This window comes from Columba livia, chromosome 2 (assembly GCF_036013475.1).
Source record: "Columba livia isolate bColLiv1 breed racing homer chromosome 2, bColLiv1.pat.W.v2, whole genome shotgun sequence".
NCBI classification, from domain to species: domain Eukaryota; kingdom Metazoa; phylum Chordata; class Aves; order Columbiformes; family Columbidae; genus Columba; species Columba livia.
Window position 1 is genome coordinate 38,542,861 of NC_088603.1, and position 24,474 is coordinate 38,567,334.

Consider the following 24,474-nt stretch of genomic DNA (forward strand, 5'->3'; position numbering starts at 1 on the left):
ATTGTTGGACAGGCTTTAGGAGAGAAAGAATTTAGACAAGTACCATGGCAGTTTATCCTGTCACAGAATCACAGAGTGGAAGGTGCTTCTGGAGGTCTTGTCCAACGCCTGCTCAGTATGAATCACCTACAGCCAGTTGCCCAGGATTGTGTCCAGGGAGCTTTTGAATACCACCAAGGATGGAGACTTCGCAACCTCTTTGTGCAACCTGTGCCCATGCTCAGTGACCTTCACAGTGAAAAAGTGTTTCCAAATGTTCAGACAGATCCTCCTGTGTCGCAGTTTGTGCCCATTGCCTCTGGACCTGCCACCGGACAACACTGAGAAGAACCTGGCTGTGTCTCCTTTATACCCTCCATTCAGATACTTAAAGTCTTTGACAAGATCCCCATGAGCTTTCTCTGCTCCAGGCTGAACAGTCTCAGCCCTCAGCCTCTCCTCACAGGAGAGATTCTCCAGCCTCTTAATCATCTTGGTGGCCCTTTCTTGGACTCTCTCCAGTATGTCCATGTCTCCCTGGGAACCCAGCACTGGACACAATGCTACAGGTGCCACCTGTGGTGATGACATTTTTGTTCATCCCACGACAGCATTATGGTAATGTCCTCTGGTCTGTGAAAATATATATATATATATTTTTTTTTACTTCTTGTTGAAGGACATATTTTTACGTCTATATTTCATTTCCACTTTGCTTGGGAAGGGCATTAATTAGAAGCACAAAGATGACGGGGAAATGGATTGTCTTTCATCCATCACACCAAGAATGACTGATTTTAAAAGCACCTTTCCATAAAGTGATTGATGCATGGCCATGTTCCAACAAAGGTAATTTCCCCAATACTTAACAATAAAATCTGTATAATTATTAGAGACAAATATAAAAATATAAACCAGTTTGGTTTGGTTTTACAAATAAAACAAAGATGTGAACTGATTTTTTTTCAAGTTGTCTTTTGCCTCCAGAAAACACCTGTAAATGAAGCAACTACGAGACTGGAGTATTCTGATGCAACTATTTTGGAGTCTCAGGATGAACTCTTCGGGATTTTCTTCCCTACATGGAAAACCAGGTATCATGAAATCCACAGGAAAACAAAAACCAAACATCATCTCAAGAAACAGAAAAGAGATTCTAAGAAACCTTTGCCTCTTGCAGCTGCTACAAATTCCTTTTCCCAGTGTTAAAGGTCAGTCAAAAACTGAATGTAATGAAATAGACCTTGGCAGCCTAAACCACTTTCCAACTGCTTAATCATAAAATGCTACAATATGAAGTATATATCACAGTCAAATAATTATTTTGAAAATTTACACTCTGCTTAGCTTATTGTGATTACCAGTCTATTGAAAATTATCATAAGGACTACAAATCCGCTCCAATGAATACTTCTTTGTCCAAAATCCTTGAAAGAAATTTAATAAATTACCACAAATTTGGGAAGTTTTACCTGAAAGAAATTTACCTGAAAGAAATTTAACTGAAAGAAATGTTAATTGTTAATGGATTCTTACTGAGTATGAATACTATAATGGAAAATTCTCGTAAGTGTCCTGTTAGAGAATTAAGGTGGAATTATTCTTATACTCTCCTAGTGCAAAATACCCAAGTTTTGGCCTGAACAGTAACTGAAAACAAAAGCTGGATTTAGATCTTGTTAAACCACATAAAAATTCAGTATTGGTAAATTTATTTTTCTTCAACTCAAGACAAGCAGAGTGATATTAAGTTGTTGTTTTAGCTTTAAATTCAATTCAGTTTTAGCTTTAAATTCAATTCAATTCAATATGTCTTAAATGAACACAAACCAAAATTATAGCTTCAGTTTGACTAACCACAGAACACAGCTTTTCTTTAGGCAACATTAAAGCATGTGGAACAAAGATTAAACCCTCTCTTTCAGTGAACAAAAACTGAACAAAGTTGTGCATTTCATTAGGACATTTTAAATGTCAAATTTAAAATATGATGTGACTTAATAAAGATTCTGCTGTTTACAGACAAAAATGCTGAAATGTTCAGATTAAACTTCTACATACTATTTACCTCTGAACATCTGAAGAATTCTGTTAAACAGAAATACTGCTATTACAATTCCTATTTATTGAAATCAATAGGAACTTAAATGAGCATACATTTGTGAAAATGGAATAAGAGAACTACTATGCCTTCATGTTACAAAAAATATAGCTTTTCACAACTACTATGTAGCTGGTTATTAATTAATAGAAAGACAATGGGACACGTGTATATAAACTAAAGAAGAAACCTCCTGCTCCATGGCATATGAGGTTTACCAAAGTAGTGCTTTTAAAAGATCTTTGATGGGATGAGAATTTCTTTGGAGCACACCCATGCTATGAGCCGATTTTCTGGGATGAAAACAATCTGCTTAAATAATAGTATCTTGCGGCCAAATGGAAGGTCAGGGCTGTGCGAGAAATAGAACTGTGACTGCAGACTACAGATGCTACAGACACTGGGAAACCTCTGACGTATTAAGGAATGTCAGGGACAACAGATGGACACGTTTGGATCTGCTGAGCATTTGTGCTCCCCACCGAACTGTTTATTAACTGCAGGATTACACCAAAAGTCTAACAAAGCAACTTACAGAACTTCTCTTTCTTAGAGGCAATAGGCGCTTTCACAGTTTCATTTCAGGTAGGATTAGGGGATGGAAGCCATAATGGAGACAGAAACAGTTGAAATAGCGTATTTCTGCTTTTGCCCTTAATGTGTGCTTAGGGAAACATTTTCAACTGCAAGTGCTTAATGAATGGAAGAAACGATTGGCTCTACCAATTAATGCGGTGTGACATTAAAATAGCTCTAAAACTTAAAGAACTCACCGATTCTTTTCTGCTCATGGTTTTGCTTTGGGAACGGGAGCGGGAGATTGTACTGAAAAAGGAATCCTTTTTTGATGCAGATAACGGTGGAGATCCTGTAAATTCACGTCCTCCAGGCAAGCTTTCTATGCTTGGAGATGAGCTGATGTTTTTAGAATTTTGGCCTGTAAAGCAAGAATAAAGTAATACAGGAATTAACCAACAGGCAGTTTCTTTTCTCTGTAAATACTTCTTTGTCTTGTCATTCACCGAGATTTACAGATAGATCAACACAAAATGAAATGTTGAAGTATGTCAGCATGCACTGTGAGACTGAAGGACTCTTCTGACATACATGGAAATTGATTTTTGTATGAGAGAAAACCAGAAAAACTTAGTGTATATACAGATACATATACAAACACACACCATATAGTGTATATATATATGCTAAACAATATATATACACTTACATAAAAATACTGTATCAGTATATATAGTCTGTTATATCCACAGACTGAGGACCTTCTCTTCCCTGTGTGGCATAATGAGCAAAAGTGCCATCTTATAAGAAAAAAAAAAATCTAGTATAATCAACACTACAATGGAAACCCTATTTCTCTTGACAAACTGAAAATAAAACTTGTAAAGGAAGCTAAGAACAAGAACGTCAGATTCCAGTAATGAGCTGGACATCGAACATCTAGATGATGATATCTAGACTTACAACAGGAAAAAGCAAGGTAGGTTTTGGAAATAACGTAAGTTCTCATGCGTCAAATCTTCACCTAACAGATATTTTGATGAAGACTACTCAATATTTACTTATTGATATTTCAGGCAGCTTTTCAGAAGAATCTAGTGATGTCCACTGTCTTGGTGAAGACATCTGGGTAGATGCCTGGGCTGTTTCACCACGACACTGTATGCAGTCAGGCAGCCATTCGTTCCAGTTGAGACCCACAAAGTGTTTTGAAATAAACTTAAAATTTTATTTTGAATTGCTCCAGAAGAAAAAACAATATGTCAGTTTTCATTAGGGCAGATACTAGTTTTAAAAAACACTTCAGTGAGGTTTATGAGGAAGTCAATCCAGTGTGACATGATGCAATTCTAGAATTTTCCATTCTGAAAAATATAATAGCACATAAAACTAAGGCTCTAGAATTCTTCTTTTTTCTTGTTTTGCTGGCTATTCTGGTGAGTCCGTTGATTTTCTCCCTTCTTCCTTTCCTGTGCTTCCGGTGTGCTTTTCCTGCTGCCATCTATAGCATCAAGAAAGATCCTCTGAAACAAAATCATTCAGATGTCACAGGTGCAGCTTCATCTCCTCTGCAAGACTGTGATCCTATTTGAAACCACGTCCCTCGCCGACGCCAGTGGTTCATCCTTCTTTACTCTGAGCTGCTCCCACTCTCTATGCCAGTTTTACTCCCAGATATGCCACATGTTATTGGACAGGTCTTACAATGTAGTTCGTGTTTTGTCATTGTGGATGTGCTACCAATTCTGAAAATACAAAACTAACTCCTTTTGTGCAATGGGTCAGCCTCCCCTTCATTGTGTACTGTGGTCTTCCCTATGATACACGTTTCTAGAGTAGTAAAAACTAAAAGACAGAGAAATGAAAGAAAACAGAGGCAGAAAAGGCTGCAGAAAACACAGAAAGAAATTTAGATTTAGATACAGAAGGAGACCAGCTCTGTTGAGATCAAATATTTTAAACAAAAGGAAACAACCAGCAAAACCCACTCACGCAGAAGCGCCTTAACTTAATTCAGTCATTTAAGATCTAGAACAATAGCTGTCCTGGAAGTGCTGTGGCAGTCAGTGGTGCCGCGCTTGGCCACCTGCCGGGTGGGGACAAAGCCCAAGCCAAGTTCTCCGTGGTGCCTGACCTACGCAGCATATAGTGCACAGCCGCAGCCACATGAAACCAGCAATTCACCTTCTCTTAAGGAAATAGATATAGATCTATTTAAAATGTCCTCTTAGCAAGAAGACTTAAATGCAAAGAGACTGAACTAACAAAGAAAAAAACATTGCATGTGACAAAACAGACCAAAAAGGACGCAACCCAAGAAAGGATCTGGGTTAAATAATCTCAGCATTTTCTGGAAGAAAAATGGCATATAAACTGCTTCCCACGTTCTCCTTCATTCTCTCCTGCCTGATTTTGCTCTTGGCTCTCACATTTTATGTCCTGCTTCTCATAGACCTGAGGACTTTCCTTTGTCTGTCACCTCCTACTCTTCTGCAGACCTCTCCACGTTGCCACTTCTGCCTCTGCAACTTCTTTATTCCGGCTTTTTCCTTTATATATTCTTTCCTTCCCACCAACCTCATTCGACTTCATTTTTCTGTTTCTTCCTGGCTCCCCCCTCGTCCCTTACCACCTACCACTTAGTCTGAACGATAGCTGTAGATTTCACTTAATTTTTGTCTTCACACTTTATGTGGAAATGGGATGCACATTAATCAAGTGAACACGAATCTCAGATTCCGTAAATAATTCCAGTGGTAGAAAAGGAGAAGACACTGCCTGGCAAACATCAGCCATAATTCATTCACAAGGAAGATTTCAGAAGATTTCTAATTTCAGAATAAAGTCATATCACTTGGCAACACCATACATACAGTTGCCTTTATGTAAGAAGGAGACTTTTCATGCATTTAGTAGCAGCAATTTACAATGGAAGTGTGGTTTTACAGTAGGTAAAACTTAAAACAGTTTTGGAACACATGAAATTACACATTTTAGCAAATCAAGTATTTACAAAAGAAATTCATGCAGCTAAGCCAGAGCAGCCAATATAGATGCTAAACATAAAAATATCTATTTGGTGGACAGAATAAAGTACAATGAAAGAGTATTTTATTATGTATAAATCAGACTAAATGGGTCCTCTTTCCCATCCAAATAATAAGATATTTTCACATGGGCTCAAACTAAAAAAAGAGTTAAACAGGAAGCACTGTATGTTTTTCAGATACCTCCACTGCATGGCCTGCACTTAACCCACTTCATCTGCAAAGACGCAGATATGTGGTAAAATTTCACCAATAACATTAAGAGAGGGACACTAAATATATTTCAGGTAACTAGGCACATGAAATAATATAGCTTTGTAAAATGATGGAAAAATCCATTTTAAGGACATTGTTTTCTACATCTGTCTTTCAGCTCCAAGGAAAAAAAAAAGTCCAAAATATAATAGGAAACTGAAAAGACAGAGAACCATCCTTATGGCCATCACTTTGCTTACTAAGCAGCTACAGTTCCAAAGATGGATCACTGTTCTGAGGAATGGAATATGCAACTAGCATAACCAAGCAAGAGAAGAAATATGTGTACCTGGGATTTTGTGGACAGAATGATACAACTATTCTAAAAGGGAATTTGCTTAAATAACACCAAGAGCTTTGACTAATCTGGTTCTTATGGCCTATAAAGCATAATGAAGACAAAAGCAATGGAAGACGTAATGAAGCAAAGATAGAGATGCAGTAAAACAGAAGTGAAAAAAATGCTGGTTTTGTATGTTTGATACCCTGGTAAGAAGAAAGCTTGGGATGCACCCGATCCTAATGCATGAATAAGCAAATCTGAGAAAATTATTGTCAGGAAACACTGAATTTTTACTCTGACTCCAACCCTGTGAACAGCACTGTGACATGGATTATTTGGGAATGTGATTAAGAATTAAGCAATACAGAAAAAACAGCATTTATGTACAATTAACAGTGTGTTGCAAGTCATAGAGTTCTTGGACTGTAACAGGCTCTTCCTATTTCCAGAGAAGTCATCATTTTTACAACTGCACATAACAAGAACGCTGAAGGACAAGTCACACCAATCACATCTTGCCTAATGTAACAAAAAAGCCACCTGTCATTTTCCCAGCACAGAAGTTGAGTGAAGCTGCTACGAGAACAGTTAACTGAAGTTACCATGATGCTCTTGAAGCCTTTCAGATGTATTTTGTGCACACCGATTTCTGTGGCATTAAGAACCCTCACGTAACTTTGGACATAACACTGTAGCACCAACACAGAGATTTCAAGCTCTCGGGAGGATTGCACAAAACGTCATTTGTATCTTCTTTGTGTGTATTTCACTGATTCCGCATCTTTTTCAATAACCAGTGAGGTATGTTCTCACTCAACAGCTTAACAAGAAGGTTATTCGATAGAGTTTCTAATTTTGGATTATTCTTCAGGAAAAAAAAAAAAAGAAGAGAACTCTTACCCCTCTTGCCCTCCATGTACAATCAAATTGTATAAAGTGATGCAATAAACTACAGTTAATAACTAGCCAAACTCATCTCCTTCTTTAGCAGCTTAATCGGCAACCTGAGAACATCACTGAATCAAACCTCATTTTCCTCTGCTCATTCTATCAATCTCATAAATACATTATGCCTCCTCGAAAGAAGATTAGAGAAACCTAATCTCTGACCTTCTAAATGTATATCAGGAGGTCCTAAAGCCTACATGAAACACGCTGAAGAAACCCCAAACACAGAAATCCAATAGATGCTTTTGAGGCACACAGAACAAACAGCTAAAGATCCCTGACTTGAGTAGTCAGAGCACATTACTGAGTAGGATGTTTCAAAACAATATATATATGCACACTAAAATGCATAAATAGTTCCTAGTAACAAGGCACAGCATTTAATACACAAAAAATACATCACCTTCTGTGGTGAAAATGAGCAGCGTTACCTCTGTTGGCATCTAACTGGATCACTACTTGCCTGCTGCTAATGATTGCTGGGTTACAAATGTGCTGTATCAAAACCATTTGGAAAATACATGGATATGATAGTGGGAAAAGCGACCAAACTGTTGGTATTGTTGGCAGGGCAGAGGGTGGAGACATTGAACTGTCTTGAAAAGAAGCTGGAAAGTTTAAATGTAACATGATCAATAATAAGGATTTATAATAAAGTAAAAGAGGATGGTGAGAGTGGAGAAGACTTACAAGGAAAGAAAAGCAAGCTGCAGGTTTTATCAAGTTTGAGTTAAGTTATAAGGGAGATAACCATGAGCTTTGGAGGTCACTACTAAAATATATGAAAAATCAGAGGAAGATGCACGAAACACATAAAAACCTGATGGCTCATTCTGTTTGGCCCCTACAAAGGAAAAGAATAGCTTTCAGTGTTATAAAGAGAGCAAGGACTAAGATACTAAGAAGTACAGAAGTAAGGCATGATCTATAATTCAAAACCATTTAGATCTGCTCATCTATTACTCTGTATTTGCAATGGTCGGGACGCAGAGTATGAAAATCTGCAAAACACATGGTATGAGTTTTATAAAACTTTTAAACTTCAGATAAATTAGTTTCCTTTTTTCTCCTGCACTGAGACTGGAACAAAGGCTTCCAGCACTTTTAAAATGTATTCAAACCGTCTCATCACACAAATCTGTACGCTTATTATTTCAGACCAAGGCAGGTAAGCTCCTATTCAGTCAAGTGCCTTAAAGCAGATGTTCAGCTCAAAATACTTGCCTTGAATATAGCAACAGGGAAGTAACACAACCAAGAGACATGGATGGTCCAACTGCCCCACATGACATAGCGTGAAATGGACTACGAAGTACAAGGCAAACACACATTTTTAACGAAGACGGATGCAACCGGAGGGCCACACACAGCACAGTGATGAAGTGGAGCTGCTGTTTTCTCTCTCTACCCAACAGTGCCACTCGGTGGATGGACCAGGATGGGGAATGGAGATGCCACGCATGGAAAAACCCGCGGGGGTGGCCAGGGGGAGGGCAATGGGCACGGAAAGCCCGAGGGCAGCCGTACCTGCGAGGGCAGGGGGGTGCTGTGGGGGGCCCGGCAGCCCCCCATTGCTGCCGGCGGCTGCCTCGCCTGGGGAAGGAACCACAGCGTTAGAGGGTTGCCCCAAACCAATGCAATCCACCCAAGGGAAGAGCTGTGACTTTGGGGTTTCTACCTGGAAGATCCTGCTTTGAACACAAATGGTGTTGTAAGAGCAGGCGGAAAGAAATGGGGAGTTTTAATAATTGGTGCATTATGTGCTGCATTCAGACAGGAGCAAAAAAACAGTGTTTTCAAGACTGGTTATATTAAAATCTGAACTAACACACACAATCAAAACCATTTTGTTTCTTGTATTTCACACTGACAGTACCATTTTGTTAGTTTGGGAGCATCACTGTCAATAAAACTTCATAATTTCTTGAAGAATATATATACTTATTTTTTAAAGGAAAAAAGCATTTGTTAGTATTTTATTTCTTTCACTTTTATTCAGTTCTGCTATCAGTAAGGACAACTTCTTTTCCTTCTGAAAAAGCATACTCATTTTCTAGACATAGTTCATAAATAATTCTAAATATGGAGATAATTTCTTTAGGGCATATTCGGTGACTATGGAAATTCTGTTCATGTTACAACAACTATTGCAGAAGTATCAACTCATAAAACAAACAGTAGTCTGGAAACTCTTTAAATAGCTGATCACAGTTTTGGCAGAACTTCATCTTCAAACTGGTCCTCTAACGTGTCCTTGTGATAAAGCAACATTAAAATCAAAAGCCTTTTGGGCTTCAGTGTGAAATGACCTAGAAGAAAAGCTGTATTTGGTACCATCAGTGAAAGAGAAATGCTTTTTTTTTCTGGTAACACACTGCTTTTTGGTAATCAAAGAGTATCCAGTTTCTGAACACCCAAGAATCTACTGGAACACAAGGTGCTACAATTCTGTGGTTTTTTCTTTTTTTATTATCAGTATTTATGTCTTTCAAGACAACAAACTGGATTGACAGTCCAATGAACTCGAGATTTGAATTCAACTTTTGTGCCAATGGATTCCTTCATTGTGTAGGATCAAGTGAATATTTTAATCCCTTTTGTATTAGCAGGCTACCTTGCATAACTAATCAGTAATGATACCAAATCTTCTTCTGAGGCGAGGACAGGCTGAATGTGATTAATATATTATTAGGAGGAACTGAATTTCTAAATAGGTGTCTGGATGCTTTGTTCAACTGTGATTTGTAATGTTGAACACTCATCTGGAATTGTCTTTCCTTTTTTTAACCAATATTAGTCAGCTGTTTTTCTGTTTACATTATCTAAATTATATATATATATATATTTTTTTTTTTTTCCTTAAAGAAATTCAGGAAGTACCAAAACTTCAGAGTCAGAAAGAATTGCTATTGATTGTAGAAACCAGTCATCCCTCCTCTAGAGCACTGCACAAGCTACCCCTGGAGGTGGGAGCATGAATGGCACCTGTCACTGCTGCTGGTTTGTGTACAGGAACTCTGCCCAAACACAGCTGATGAAGCCAGGATATGAGCATCTTGCCAGTCCTACAAGATATCTTGTCACCAAAGGACTTCAGATTTAATTAAAAAAAAAAAAAAGGAAATCAGGAAATTAATTTAATCTCTTCAAACTTATCATCCTCTACATATTAATTTAAATTTTCGGCATTGAGCATTCAAAACCTAAAAGGACTAACACAACATGAAAAAAAATTGATAACTTCTTTTATGCCTTGATGCCTTTAATATTTACAGCATTTTGGTCTGGTATACTGTCCAACTGAGCATGTGTGAGGGTTAGATCAACTGGAAGTGCAAATGTCTATCAATTTAAATGCTAAATCTGAGCCTCTGCCTACCTCAGCTAAACAACCGAGCTGCTGGAGGCTGAGGAGAGCTGAAAACACAGTGAAGAACAGGAACTTAAGACAATTAGTGCCAGCTAATTAGTAACTTGGGAGCCTTATAGTAACAGACCATGCCAAGTAGGTTTTAGATACTCAAAACCTAGAGAAGAATCCAGAGTTTGGGGGAAAAAAAAAAAGCAGTGCAGGAGGTAAAAAGGCACTTTAAAAGTTTAGCACAAACCGAAGGAGTGAAATAAGACCTTCTCAGGGTATGGATAAATCCTAAATCCTAATGCCTGGATGCCTGGGATAGAAGTACCCACAACTTCTCAGAGCTGCAGAGAGTGCCCTCAGTCCCCAGAGACGCTGATACAAAGTTATCTGCATCATGCTCCAAAAAGGTCTTTTCAGCCTGTCTCTGCCACAGTGTTATAGCAAATAGGCTTTTTATAAATTTTATTTTTATTTTTTTTTCTAAGCTCTTCCTACATTTAAACTTACTTAGAGAGAATTCACTGGGCAGCCTCTATGATACTTTATATTTCCTTTGCCATTTTGGGTTTCTCTTTAAAAATATAAATTATGGCACTTGCAAATGTAGGTAGCTGCTGTCATTTGAAATTTCTATCCAACTACAGGCAATATAGTGATAACAGTACAGATTTGGAACAAGAAGCATGGCACTAATATGTAAAACAAAACTCACTCTCAACTCAACTGATCAAAAAATGTATTATATATGTACATTTTGTTGCCTTTAAATTACTTCTGCAAGTGTTGTACCAAATATGGATGGACAGAATAGGATGAGAGGAAGCTGCAGGTACAGAAGTGTTGCAGTATGTTTTGTTTCCTCTTACCACGAAAATGCTTTGTGACCTACATCATAAATTTGTATAATTTCTTCATAACTTTCCCAAATCTCCATGTTCCTGTTGATAGAGAGATATGTGCGCAGCTTGTATATGACAATGACCAAAATACAACCTTTTATCCTGATACCTGTTTGGAAAGTGTCAGGTGCATTTCTGGATGATGCAACATGTTAGTTGGCACACACAAGTGTAAATAGGGTTGTTCTCGACCACCTAGATAAAAATGAAGCTACAACTGATCCCATTTATAGAAGTTGCTTCAAATTGCAGATGTTTTTTATATTAAGCAGTGAAAGAAAATAACCAAGGACTACTTTTCAACCAGAAGGTAAAATAAGAATAATGTGATATGGGAACTATGGAAAGCTTTTTTAAAAAAGCAAACAAAAGAGCCTCTCCAAAATCGTGGAAATGATTTTGTTCCATGCCTAATTTTACTTCCATTGTTCCAAACAACATTAGCACCAAGGATTCACTACGTTTCAGTTTCACATTCGCATTGTAAACAACTTGCCAGAGCAATTTTTGAGATTATTCTATGATTCCGAGAGAAGCCGCGTATCTGGATTGTGCCACACGTCCCGCCTTTACCTTTGCCCAGCTGAACCGGCATGCTTTCGGACTTCATCATCCTCTGCTGCTGGACCTGGTGCTGGTGCTGGTGGTGGTGGTGCTGGTGGTGGTGGTGCTGGGGGGGCTCCACTGTGCTCCTGCCGGGCATGGTGGGGGGAGCACAGCCGCTCCCGCCAGCGGGGGCACCCGCCGCCCCCCCTGAAGCCATGGCTGGAGCAATGAGCTTTCGGCCAAAATTCAGCAAGCTGTTGGATACCTTGTTAATGTTGAGTGGGGCAGCCTTAGCGCTGGCGCTGGAAAAGGAAGAGGAGAGATCATCACACCCTTGCCAACGGCTTGGATGGGTACAGCGACATACGCATTTTTCTCCAAAAATGGGAGGAAAGAAAAGCAAGATTTGAACTTCACAAAGAGGGTGTCCTTGGCACAGTTATAGTGGAATACACACAGGGACCACAGCGACTGCATGTGGTGTGAGTTTTTCCCAACCAGGAGTACACAAATTGTTTTGGCCCTTTCTTCTCGAAAAATGAAGGCTAACCCCAAGCAACCAAGTTTGTACAAATTTTCTTAATTTGGCTTTTTAAATGAAAAAAAAAAAAAAAGGAGTGACAAAATGCAATCCAGGCTCTAAAGCATCGAAAACTTTATAAAACTGACTTTTAGCACTACTTATTCAAAGACTGCTTTAATATTAACTTCTGCTAGATTAAATTATATTAAATGTTTAGAATAACTCAAACCCAAACATTTATTTCAACAAGCAAAACTAACACTAGACTTTACTTTCAGGCTGGCAGAGCTAGATGTCTCTTGCTTTTACTTCAACTTCTGCCCAGCCCAGCCATTTCAAACCAAGTACTTTTTAATGGGAATCCTGATTTCTGAAGTGATTTTGACTGAAGAATGGCTTCAGGATATAACACATATACCGGATCACGATCCTTATCATTGTTCCTTTTCATTTTTAACTACAGTGGCTATTTAATTCACTTCAGTTACATGCAACATTAAGAAGGAGGCAATTGTCGAACCATTTAATCTGTCTAAAATAAAGAGGCAAAGAAGCTTCTAATTCCCAGTAGAAGTGTTCACATAATCAGCAAAGCCATTCCTATTTGTTCACACAATATTTTCCTGTTTTATAGAATTAATACTTGAAATACCCTTCACAGAAAAATATCACAATCACAGAGAACTTTCTACTCCTAAGGTTTTATTTTAGTGATTTGTACTTCAGGGATATAAATAGCTGCCTCTAAACAATTTGAAAAAATACATGTAATTAAAACCAATACAATCATTGTACTGAGGAAAAAAATAGTTTTGCAATGTTTTGGAGATGTTTAAAAATAAACTACAAATGAATTAATATGGGTGACTTGTAACTTGTTCAGGCACCTGGAAAACTAATTTTTAATTTGCTTTTCATATCGTTTCCCTATTTTTCTCCAGATATGGGTTTTTTTAGAATACATAATACAAATGCATGCACACATATAGAACACTTCCAGAAAATAACAACAGCTGAGTTGTTCAGACTCAGAATAGATACAGTTAAAATGAGAGAAAGCAGAAGAAAGTATATGAGCCTGCACGCTTGCAAGATATAGCCCCGAGCTGTATGGGGCCCTTCTGCCATACACTGGTGATGAAGAAATACAGTATGTAGTGTTTTTTAGGAGGAACAGCAGGGCAGACACTGGCACAAAGTGCTGCTGGAAAGGTATGATTGCTGAATAATGATTACAGAATGTTTCTGTGTCTCCCCATTGACTGCTGCTGGTAACACAAAAAGTCTTTCTGCAGCCACCTCAGAATGACTGACAAAGTCACTGTAATTCAGCATCTTCAGAACTAGAAAGTATTATTGCAGGAGTCCCTACTGGTTTCAAAAGCAAACTGAATAGGTCCCAAAGATTTTAAAAGAAGAGGACGTGGTAAAATGTTTATTACTATTAAATTTTACTCTGCTACTATCTAGTAGATTCAGTCATTAATCAGTTCCCTAAGATACTGCAGAGACATGTAAGGAAAATAAAGATTTTTTTTCTATTCCATCACAAATATACGGCATGAGAACAGCCAGCACAGGGGCCTTTTGTTTAATGTCTTCTCCTTTCTAGAAAGGAAATGAAGATAGTAGCTTTAAAGGTGGAAGAAGAAATGCCAAATGTCTGCTTAGCAGGTATCAATCAGTTAGCAACTGATAATATCTAATAATGAATCTAATAATATCACTGATTTCGGGGGTCATACCATAATAACTTGGTTGAGATTCAGAATCCAAACTTGAGTATACTTGGCATATTATTTTCCCTCAGTCTTCTGAAACTAATCACCAAGATTAGGGTGGTATATATCACTCACTCACCTGAAACATCGCCTTACAAAGAAGATAATGGCTTGCACTCTGAGTCCTAGGTTTGTGTTGTCTCTGGGTCTAGAGTCTTGACAGTTAAAAAACTCCTGACTTTGCACAAGGAATGGTATTTACCGGAAGTAAATCTTTTTCTCTGACAGGCTACCTGAGTGAGAAAGCCACTGGATGCTTTGAGCTAACTGCATCATTGGAATCGTGATGGTCCAAAGATGCAGGAGGCAAAGCTTATACAGAGCCTTGTGTATTCGTGTCCACTGTCTGCTTTCTTTCTTCTTTTTCTTTTTTTTTCAGCTCTATTTTCCTTAACAAAAAGTGTAAAATTTCCTTCTACACTGTTTCATTTGCTGCTTTGACATGTATATAAAGCAGGAGGAGTTATTAATTTACATTTTTCAGATGGCTGGAAAGAGTCTTTTTGAGAAACTTTGATTTCCAGGATCAACAAACACTAAAAATCTCGAAGCTGTTATGTCTGAAATATGATTCTAAAAAACGCTTTCAACAATCATGTGCAATACTGTTCTACAATTATTTGAGAAGTAGAAAGGGATAGTTATCAGAGTTCCTAATACCTTTGTGTGATTTGGCTCTGCTACGAACTGACGCTGCTATTGATCAGCGCAGAACACATACAGATACATGAAAAATAAATAATAATGCTATCTAAATTTCTTGTCATGAGGTCGTCTTAATAAATGTATTCTGAAGTAAAGTTTATTGTGCAATTTCTCAAAATCACAGCTTCAGAAAATGAACAACAGCGAGGTGCTGGTTCTCTGGAAGAGGTAAGTTAAAATTTCAGGAAAAGAAGAACAATGTATCTATTTCTTACAATTTAAATGTCTGCTATATTAATGCAAAGGATGATTACAGCCATTAAACACGGATCAATTCCTACATTTTAGCCATCTAAATGTACCAGACATGCACAACAATTACAAGAAAAATGCTGATTGATTATATTGTAGAGTTATCAGCAGATGCATTTTAAAGGCATCAGTTTAAAAATATGAGTATCAAGGAGATGTGAATTCCATCCATGAAGCAAACAATTTTATTTCATCACAATAAGCATCATTGACCTTGACTGTGAATGGTATATTTTTAAACTAGCAATAGGAAGATGATTCAATCTCTGCAGTTTTCTGCTAAGATGAAAATGTTTTGTTTTAACCGAGCCTTATTCAAAGGCATTTCTCTCTCCAGTAAGTAGGCATTATGAGAGATGAGAGACAAATACACGAACAGGATGGATTTAAAAGTTTTATATGTAATAAAATAAGCAATATATATTAGATATTTGCCAAGATATTTTAAATACATCATTGAGCCTGTGGAATTTAAGACGAAAGAGACCTGGTAGCTGATCTAATCCAAATCTCGGCTCACTGAGAAACATTGCCAGCTCTCTCTTTAGTCCAATCCTATACAGATTTACCACATTGGACCTACTCTAAATGTTCCTGTGTTGTGATAAATTTATCCCAGTTATTCCTCTATCTGGACTATTCTGAACAGTTTCTCCTCTTTGGTGTGCATCCTGTGTATATGTGTGAAATGAGTTTATATTCCTACACAGATTTAATGCACATTTGTTTCCTTAGGATTTAGATTTCCAACAGATGTCATTAATGTTTGGACTTTATGATTTATTTATTTTTTTCAAAATCCCAAAAAATGTTTATTTTTGAATTTTCAAATGACATATTTTTCACATTAAGGCATTTCTCGAGAACATTATTTGAAATAATAAATAAGTAAAAACATTAAGAAAATGCAATATAATGCAGTAACTTTTGACACTCTCAACTTCAAAGCCTGGTTTTAGAAAAGAAAAAAGCTCTTGCTGTCACTCAGCTCTAATTTCTGCTCCTTTCTCCGATTTTAAGAGCTTTTTAATCCACTCAATTTTAATTTTAGATAACTTTTAATGCAACTGATTTAAACAGAATTTGAGTGGATCAGGAGTCACAGGGTACAGCTGGGGCCACCTGTAAGCCAAGAAACGGCTCATGATGGTATCATCTGAAGCACGACGTTGTGTCCTGTGCTGCTTTGTCCCACCAGCACCCAGCACCCAGCACCCACCAGCAACTGGCACCCACCCTGTGGCCACCTGGTCAGGACAGGGGCACCTCTACACCCGTGACTACCAGATAAAATGGCCTTGACATGAAATTTAAGCAGAATTGATACGAACCCTCTCTAAAACAAGGGAGGACTGCTGCAAAAATGCTTAGTAAAAATGACTTAAAACTGCATTTACATGAATTCAATTTAACTTCCACAGCTTCTGGTTCTACAGGGATACTCCAGATTGCAATTAGATGCGTTATTGGAAGTAGTTTGGCTACGGAACTCACATTGGCAATGTTTTACCCCCTGCATTTAGTATACACGTCACTGCATATGGATGTCCACAGCCTTAAAAAAATGACAGCGAGCTCACTACGATGCTATCTGTCAAACTTTCATCTTTCATGTAATAATAGGCAAGGTAATGATTCTAAATAAATGTCAAGAAATAAACACATGTGCTTCTAATACTGCATCCACAATTCCTGTTCGGGATAAAATCAACTTATGAAACACTTTGCTTATGTAAATCTTAGTTCAGTGAACACATATTCAGAAATAGCATACCGGGTTTTGTTCATCAAGTCTGCTCCACGTGCTTTGTAATAATCTAAATTTTGTTGGAATTGGTGGGTCACTGGTCTTGGATTTCTCTAAAATACAAACAAAGAAAACAAACAAAAAAAGCATTAAAATAGAAAACAAATAATATTTATTTTTAAAAAATAATATTTTACTGGAATTTTCTGGGACCTTTAGAGCAGATACAAGAAAAACGCTCATTAATGAAGATTAGAAATTTAAAGAATAATTTTGTTTCCCAGGTCTTGGTTACTCAAGGCAGTAATGCCAGTTACATAAAAACGAAGTCTTAAAATACTTAAAATAAACCAAGTGTCACCAGTAAGTCCACTCCATGCTCACAGAAATTAGTTTTCTTCCACACAGCAATGAAGCTGTTTGTTGTAGTGGTAACTTTTGTAATTAAATCAGTAATTCTTGGACAAGTTCAGATACTGATCTGACTGCTTCCTTTAGCTCACGTATAGAATTTTACCACATCCAAGCTAAAGTGTTATGTTTTTAAAGAAAATGGTAATAGTAAGGAGAAACTATAGCTATCATTTTGAACTCAATGCATCACTAGGAGCTTCTCGGTTAAGCAAAGGTTTAAATTTAGAGATAACCTGAGCACTGCCACTAGATGGCACACGGAGCCTTTTTTTCCTCTAAATTTCACCCTGCTCGAAACAAGAGGCCGCAAATAAAGAACTGTTCTCCTACAATAAAATTTAGATAATTAATATTGAAACCACAAGCCACTTGTCAGTTTCCACCTCTGCCACAATGAAACTATTTCACTGAAGCACGCTGCATTCAGTAGTTCTGAAATCGTCCTTCTTGGATCCAACAATCTACTGAACATTAATGAAGTGTAGACCACAGTGTATGCATCAAGTACCTTGAGCAAACGCATTCTGAATGACATTATTTGGGGAAAGTAAATATTTTTAAGTAAAAAAAAATTGCATACAGATGTAACTGAAATAACACAGAGGTACAGAGAGGCCCTTTAAATATATGTGTGTATATATGTGTGTATATATATATATATATACACACATATATATAAATATATATAAAGTAGAAGATAAATGGCTTAAAATAATTGATTTCTAGTACATGAGAAAGTGAAGTGGTAAATTTCTGCATAATGATCAGATTTAGTGCCTAAAATAGAGGTAAATACTTTCCAAGTATTTGCTTTAAAGGTTTATTCAGTCACAGGACATTGCCTTATATTCTTGATCTGCCTTCTTAAGTCCTCCTGGTAGTAAATACAGTTTTAATAAACTACACCATGACCTTTCCAAAATAGTCACTCACAGGTGAGAGTACATTATATTTTTGATCAAGTCAGTCTTCATCCCTCCAGATTACATTATAGGCTGGAGTATCCATAGCCTTATCCTCGCTTTTTCCATATAAGTGCAGATAACCCTCCTTCCTTGGAAACCTTCTTATTTTTGGAGAAGGATATAGGAGTTGCACTTTAAAGATCAAAATATTGCATGGGCACAAAAGAGAGAGGAAGATTTAAAGAGGTGGTAGATTGTTATCAAAGGCCAGGGTGACTTCTGGGGTCAAACTTAAGGCCGGGAATTTCCAGATTGTTTCATCCAGTCAGATTTAATCTTGTATGAAATGTCTCATTTTCCCTCTTTGGAAACACATTAAACATTTAAAAAATACATCCTGTTTGTAATGTTTATTAAAAAAATGAAACAACAACTAAAAGCTATTAGACAAGCATTAAAAATATCCTCATCTATCCTACCACCCACATTGTAATAGCCGCTCTACATTCTTCTTCTCCTGTTATAAAAACAATATTTGCATAACTCTACCCATTCATATGGCTTGTAAGTCAGTCCTCATCAACTGACAGCAATAACAATGAATCAGCTTTAGTTACTATTGCTCGAGTTTGGTAATTCAATGCATTTCTATGATAATCAAATCCAAACTGACGTGAAGAGGATAACTGATGGTTCTGGGACTGTTATGTGAGTAACCTAACAGTGTAACTTTTCTCTCATTAATTAAATAACTTTGTCCTTTACGTGTCTTGATGACCAAGGTGGACAAGTAAGAGATAGTTAAAGTAACAGGCACCTCCAGGTCATAAGGCAGCCCTTTCAAAAATTCACGTTATCATATGCTAGCCACTTTTGCAATTTGTTTCGAATACCTCAGTATATATTTTAAACATAGCAAAACCAATGAACCTTCTTTTCCACCACCCAATAAATAAAGGATTATTGCAGATTGCTTCTGAATAAAAAAAAAAAAAGAGAGAAAGATCATGTGGAATGGTGTCTCGAAACATATTTATGCAGAAGTGACAAGCAATTCAAGACACGAAAGGCTGATCTACTATCTAAGCACTTAAAGCCATTAATAGGAATAATGATCTAAGTCTAACATATGAATGAGGCTCAAGCATTACTTGCACAGGGGCCTATTTAAATTCCTATGAGGTTTAAGGTATCAAAGGAAGAAGCAGTTTAAAGTACTATTACATGCAGTGAAAAAAAAAGCCCCCAGAAAAAAATGCTGTTGGAAAAACAACATTAGAAATGCAAGACAGTAAATACCAAGGGTTATTGTTGCATCTCCTTTTGTAACACTACAGAGATATACTTTTGGAAAATTCCATTATTCCATTATTTTAAAAAGACACCCTGACATACATGTTAGCAGACAAGTGCCGGCAAAGTATTACCACAGAAATTTTAAATCCTTCTGAAAACTGCACTTCAGACAGCAAAAAATACGGTTTTATGTACATGATGATCTTTATGTGGAGATGTCCTTTAAACTGAATTTTTAAAAAGTCAGAAGCAGAGAGGAAAACCTGCACAGTTACAGTGTCCTCGCCTTACTAATTTTAAACTAATTCCCCTCTCTAAGTATCCAATTTTAGCTATCCCCTATATTACATTCAATTTATTAGGACAGAAGACTAAACAAATTTATTTACAGCAAAACATAATGCCGTTGCCTAAAATATTCACAGCAACCACATTTTTTTCCTACACAGTGCAATTTAGAATAATCCTACTCATGTTTTTAATTTCTTAAGCAAGTAAAGATTTTCCTTTTTCAATTTACATATGTATTTTGACTAGTACCTCAGATAAAATTAGTTTTGTTAAAAGGATAATAATGTTGATAAAATGACAGAGAAATCAATGCTTCAAATTAGTGGTTTGTTGAATCTCCCTAACAAATTGTGTAAGGGTATTATACAGATTAACACATTTATTGTTTTCCCCTTCTAAGGAAAGAAAGTGCAGAAATCAGAGAGAAAAGCTGCCTGTGCCAATACTAGAAATCCCCCTTCCCCACATCCATGTTGCACAAGCAGCCTGCTGGTTTTATAAATCTCCTAATCTTGATTTCCAGCTAGAGTGAGCTTAGTTTCAACTGGCAGAAAATGTCCAGTTCATACTTTCAAAAGGACTATGAAAGGAATTCAGGTATCAACGCGCACATAGAAACTGATGCAATTTTGGCCTTTGTCTCTTCAAAATGTACTAGCCACAGCCCAAAGGGAAGAGACGCCTTAAAATATTTCAGGTCTCTGTGAGGTACTTTTGTCTCTGAGCCCTCCCTTGCCTAAAAGATGCCCCCCTCACCCCTGCCACCTGCCTGCTGCAGTGCTACCCCTTGCCCTGCCCTCCTGCTTCTGTCCCCAGTCACCACCAGACTGACTCATTCCCAGTCCCACAGCTGGCAGGAGGTTCTTGGGGACTCTCTCTTTGGCTTTATTCTCCCCCAGAAGTTATACCCACCCCTGCTCTTTTCCCGAGGTGGGGGGCTGAGTTCGTGGTCAGAACACCACCGAATGCAGCAGAGATTCCCTAAACTTGTCTAAACCACTGAAAAGCTCTTAAAATTCCAACCAGCTAAGGATCGTGCTCCATATGCTCAAATTCCTGTGTACAACCCTTTTTCTCCCTGGCCTCCGGAGACACATCGTGCAACGTCAGCCACGGAATAGATGTGATGTAGCAAAGCACACTCACGTGTGGCAGAAGTCACCTGCAGACTGTTGTGCAACGTACCAAGAAAACCAGGTTACTGCTGCAATGTAACGTTTCACCACCTGAATACACATTGTTTGTACAAGTTTACACGCAGGTGCAAGCAGAAGAATATCTACAAGACCTTTTTCTTCTTTGTTGAGGTATTTCCTGCCCCCCCTTCTCACCCCCCCGCCTTTAGTACTACTAACGGGAAAAAAAAAAAGATCAAATACAATCTTATGCAAAATCTGAAGGTTCAGAATAAGAGATAATAATGAAAAAAAGATTTTCAATATGTCTGATGAAAAATGAGACTTATTTTAGCAAACATGCTATTGCCTCAATGCCAAGGGAACAGCACTCGTCATTAGAGAAATGAATTGCTCAGCTGTTTATAAGCAAAAAGCTCTGGGGGAATTTCTCAAGGCCCAAACCACAAAGCATTGCAGGGTTACACAAACATATGTTGCAGGTGTTTTAGGGTAGACAGGTGGGAAAACCTCAGTTACTGAAAAATACTCCACTTAATAGATTGTATCTGAAACTAGATAACCTAAATGCAACAGAGAAAACACCAAACAAAACAGCACCAGTGAATTATACACAGACACAGCAATAGGCTTACCAAAATAATCATCTCACTAGTGCCAAATGGGATTTTTTAAAACTAGTTTTTTTTCAATATATTAAACAAATGCTGCCAAACATATATATTTTTTTTTTTTTCTAAACTAATAATATTTTAAGCCTAAACCAAAGAACAGACTGAACTAAACATAGATAAAAAAGGGAAGCATAATGATGCAGTGTTGTTCTTTGTATTTAAACAAATATTTTTAAGGAGCCAGCTTGCTTCTTATTCCTCCCATCAGCTGACAGGGTAATACTGGATTTTCTCATAATTCTCATACAGCCTAAGAAATTTTTGTATTAAAATGCTATTTTTTTCCTTTCCTTTGTTTCTAATGAAAGTTGGAGGAGCATATGGCCCTATATTCTGTAATGACTGGAAGGTCAGCAAAGGTTTACCTTTTCCTTCTAGATCACCTACACGTCTTTCTTCAATAAAGATGATACAAACATGGCAAAAATTTGGACTAGGAACAGAGTTGAAATATAGCAGCTGATCAGGAATACAGTTAGTTCAGATTGGCAGCAGCTTTTTTATTAGGCATTAATTACTAGTATGAAGTGCATACTAATGATTATCTAATAGCCTAGCTGCACTGAGAATTTCACCTTTTTATTTTGTAAGGTATCTAAGCAGCTGTCTTCACTCCATGATCAGAGTTATACAGTATAAGCAACGGCTTAACACTACACAAGCATACCACAATATTTTGTATACTAAACAACCTACCCACCCCAAACTACAGAGCACCAAAGCAAACGTCATTCCCCCAAAAAAACTTTACTTTCACCTCCTGATTTTCCTCCTCCCCAATTATACCTTCTGCAGAAAAGCCAACCTGCTGGAGAACAAAAGGTATTCCATCCACCTAAGAAGAGATACTGAGTTAAGTACTTACTGAAAAGAAACAACAGTGAGACATTAGGGGACATAATGTGCTATTGCCAATTCTAAAGTGGTTCAAGGTCAATAGCAAAATATTATCCAAAACCCAGGTTGATAGTCTGCAGCTATTGATCTAATGTATGCAAGTAGCACAATGGGAAGAGTATCCTGAACAGAACTAATAAAGAATTTCCTTTAATCAGAAGAGTCAGGAGATCTGTGCGCTAATACTGGCATTGGCAAAGGAACACCATAATCCTCAAACTGGGAATAATGCTTCCTGTTTACATTTTTCAGAAAGATGCTGTGGGTCTCAGTCGCAGAACTAGTTATTTACAATGCAATAACAGCATGAAGAATTATCATATTTAATTGTTTCTAAAGAAAATTAGGGAGTGCTTTTTTTTTTTTTTTCCCCTGAAACAACAAAAATTCCCAGAAAGAACTGAAAAGGAAAGAAAATTCATTTAATTGGGTCAAGGCAAGGAAGAAACCCCTGAACTCTGATCAAGCTGAAATTAACTCCAGTTTTGCTACATGACAACCCTCCATTCCCCTGGCAACTAGAAATTTCAGATACCAGGAAGATATTTTAAATACTGTGCATTATGGTCTGTTTTTAACTTCATACACACATGCTTTCTTTCACATGGACATTCTATGACATGAGATGAAGAACTGAAAAAAATGACAAGTGAGATTTAAAAAAGCTTCAGTGACTTGACTGAAAGAAATTTCTAGTTGTATATTTTGGTTTCTCATCCTAACCGAACAGAAAGCCTTTTTTTTTTTCATTTATAGTTTTACAGGGTATTGCGTTTTAATAAGTAGATCAAATCCTACCAAATCAGCTTTTATCGATATTCCAGACAAAAAGACTCCGACCTGCCAACGTTCAAGTTCATAACCTGTGTAAAATCCCCATTTTGCATCAACAGAAATCGCTTAAGTACCTTTTAAATCTGCCTCTTAATTTAGTCGCCTATTTTTCAGCTGAACCCTTGGTTTTAAGAAGTAAATTAACTAAATAGTGAGGTATAAATCTGACAGTGTTCAGCCCTACCCCGTGACAGATTTATGCTCTGGCATCTTGCAGCCCCGCACGGTTAGGAACAGGAGTTTTACAACATTGTGGAGGAAAGATCCAGCCTTTTGAAGGGAACACACAGCAAGCCTCGCTTTAAACCCTGGAATGCTCCAAATTATGAGATTTAAAATATGACATCTTTATGTACAGAAAAGCTACCACATTATGGTTTTATTGGCACTCGTTTTGGACAACCTGCATAACTCACTGATGGCTTTGTTGGTAATGCAGTTATCTGAAGCTTACACTGATAAAACCCTTATAACCACACTTAGAGCATTATGTCTTCTCCAGATACATGCTGATACAAACCCCACACATCAGGGAGAAAAACAGAGCATTTTAAGGTGCTATTTGGTTATTTCTGTTACGTGGAAAAGAAACAGATTAATTTCTGTTCCGCGTGTAATGTGCTACGTAAACCACTTGAAGAAGGTCCCTAGGGGAGTGAAAAAGGCTCTTTCAAAGAGCCCCATGCACACACCACAGCAAAAGGAAACTGAGGTGCAAGTCTTTTCCTCTAAAACACAGAGAGAAAATAAGTTCCTGGTGCTGCAGGACAAGCAACTCCTTTCATTTTGGAACTGCAATAATGAGGGTACTGCAGAGCCATTTTGATCACTACTGCTCCTTAAAAAGACAGAGGACAAAGACATCATGTCTCCAAACCTAATTTTCCGTACGTTACAGCAAAGGATAAAACGTACCATTCCCACTTCTATCTTGAAAGTTATTTTGCCCTTTCAGAGAAGTGTTCTCTAATACAAATGTACTCAAATAGCTTAGTGTACAACAGTTAATACATTAATATTTACTACAAAATATGTCAATACACCAGCAGTATATCTACATTTATATCAGAACAGACTGAACTTA

At 37.4% G+C, this 24,474-nt stretch overlaps 1 protein-coding gene across 27 annotated transcripts in view; it reads right to left on the reverse strand.

Annotated features, from left to right (window-relative positions):
* The window catches only part of TBC1D5 (TBC1 domain family member 5), a 315,378-nt gene that overhangs the window by 42,150 nt on the left and 248,754 nt on the right, over positions 1-24,474 (reverse strand). For 18 of the 27 annotated variants that reach the window (XM_065051503.1, XM_065051506.1, XM_065051497.1 and 15 more), the window contains 4 exons: positions 16,971-17,056; positions 11,963-12,237; positions 8,657-8,722; positions 2,854-3,017 (listed from right to left, as the gene is read on the reverse strand). In XM_065051503.1, the coding sequence (XP_064907575.1) occupies positions 2,854-3,017; positions 8,657-8,722; positions 11,963-12,237; positions 16,971-17,056 (591 nt within the window). The remainder of the gene's footprint in view (positions 1-2,853; positions 3,018-8,656; positions 8,723-11,962; positions 12,238-16,970; positions 17,057-24,474) is intronic. The other 9 variants (XM_065051507.1, XM_065051508.1, XM_065051510.1 and 6 more) reach the window with 1 other exon arrangement.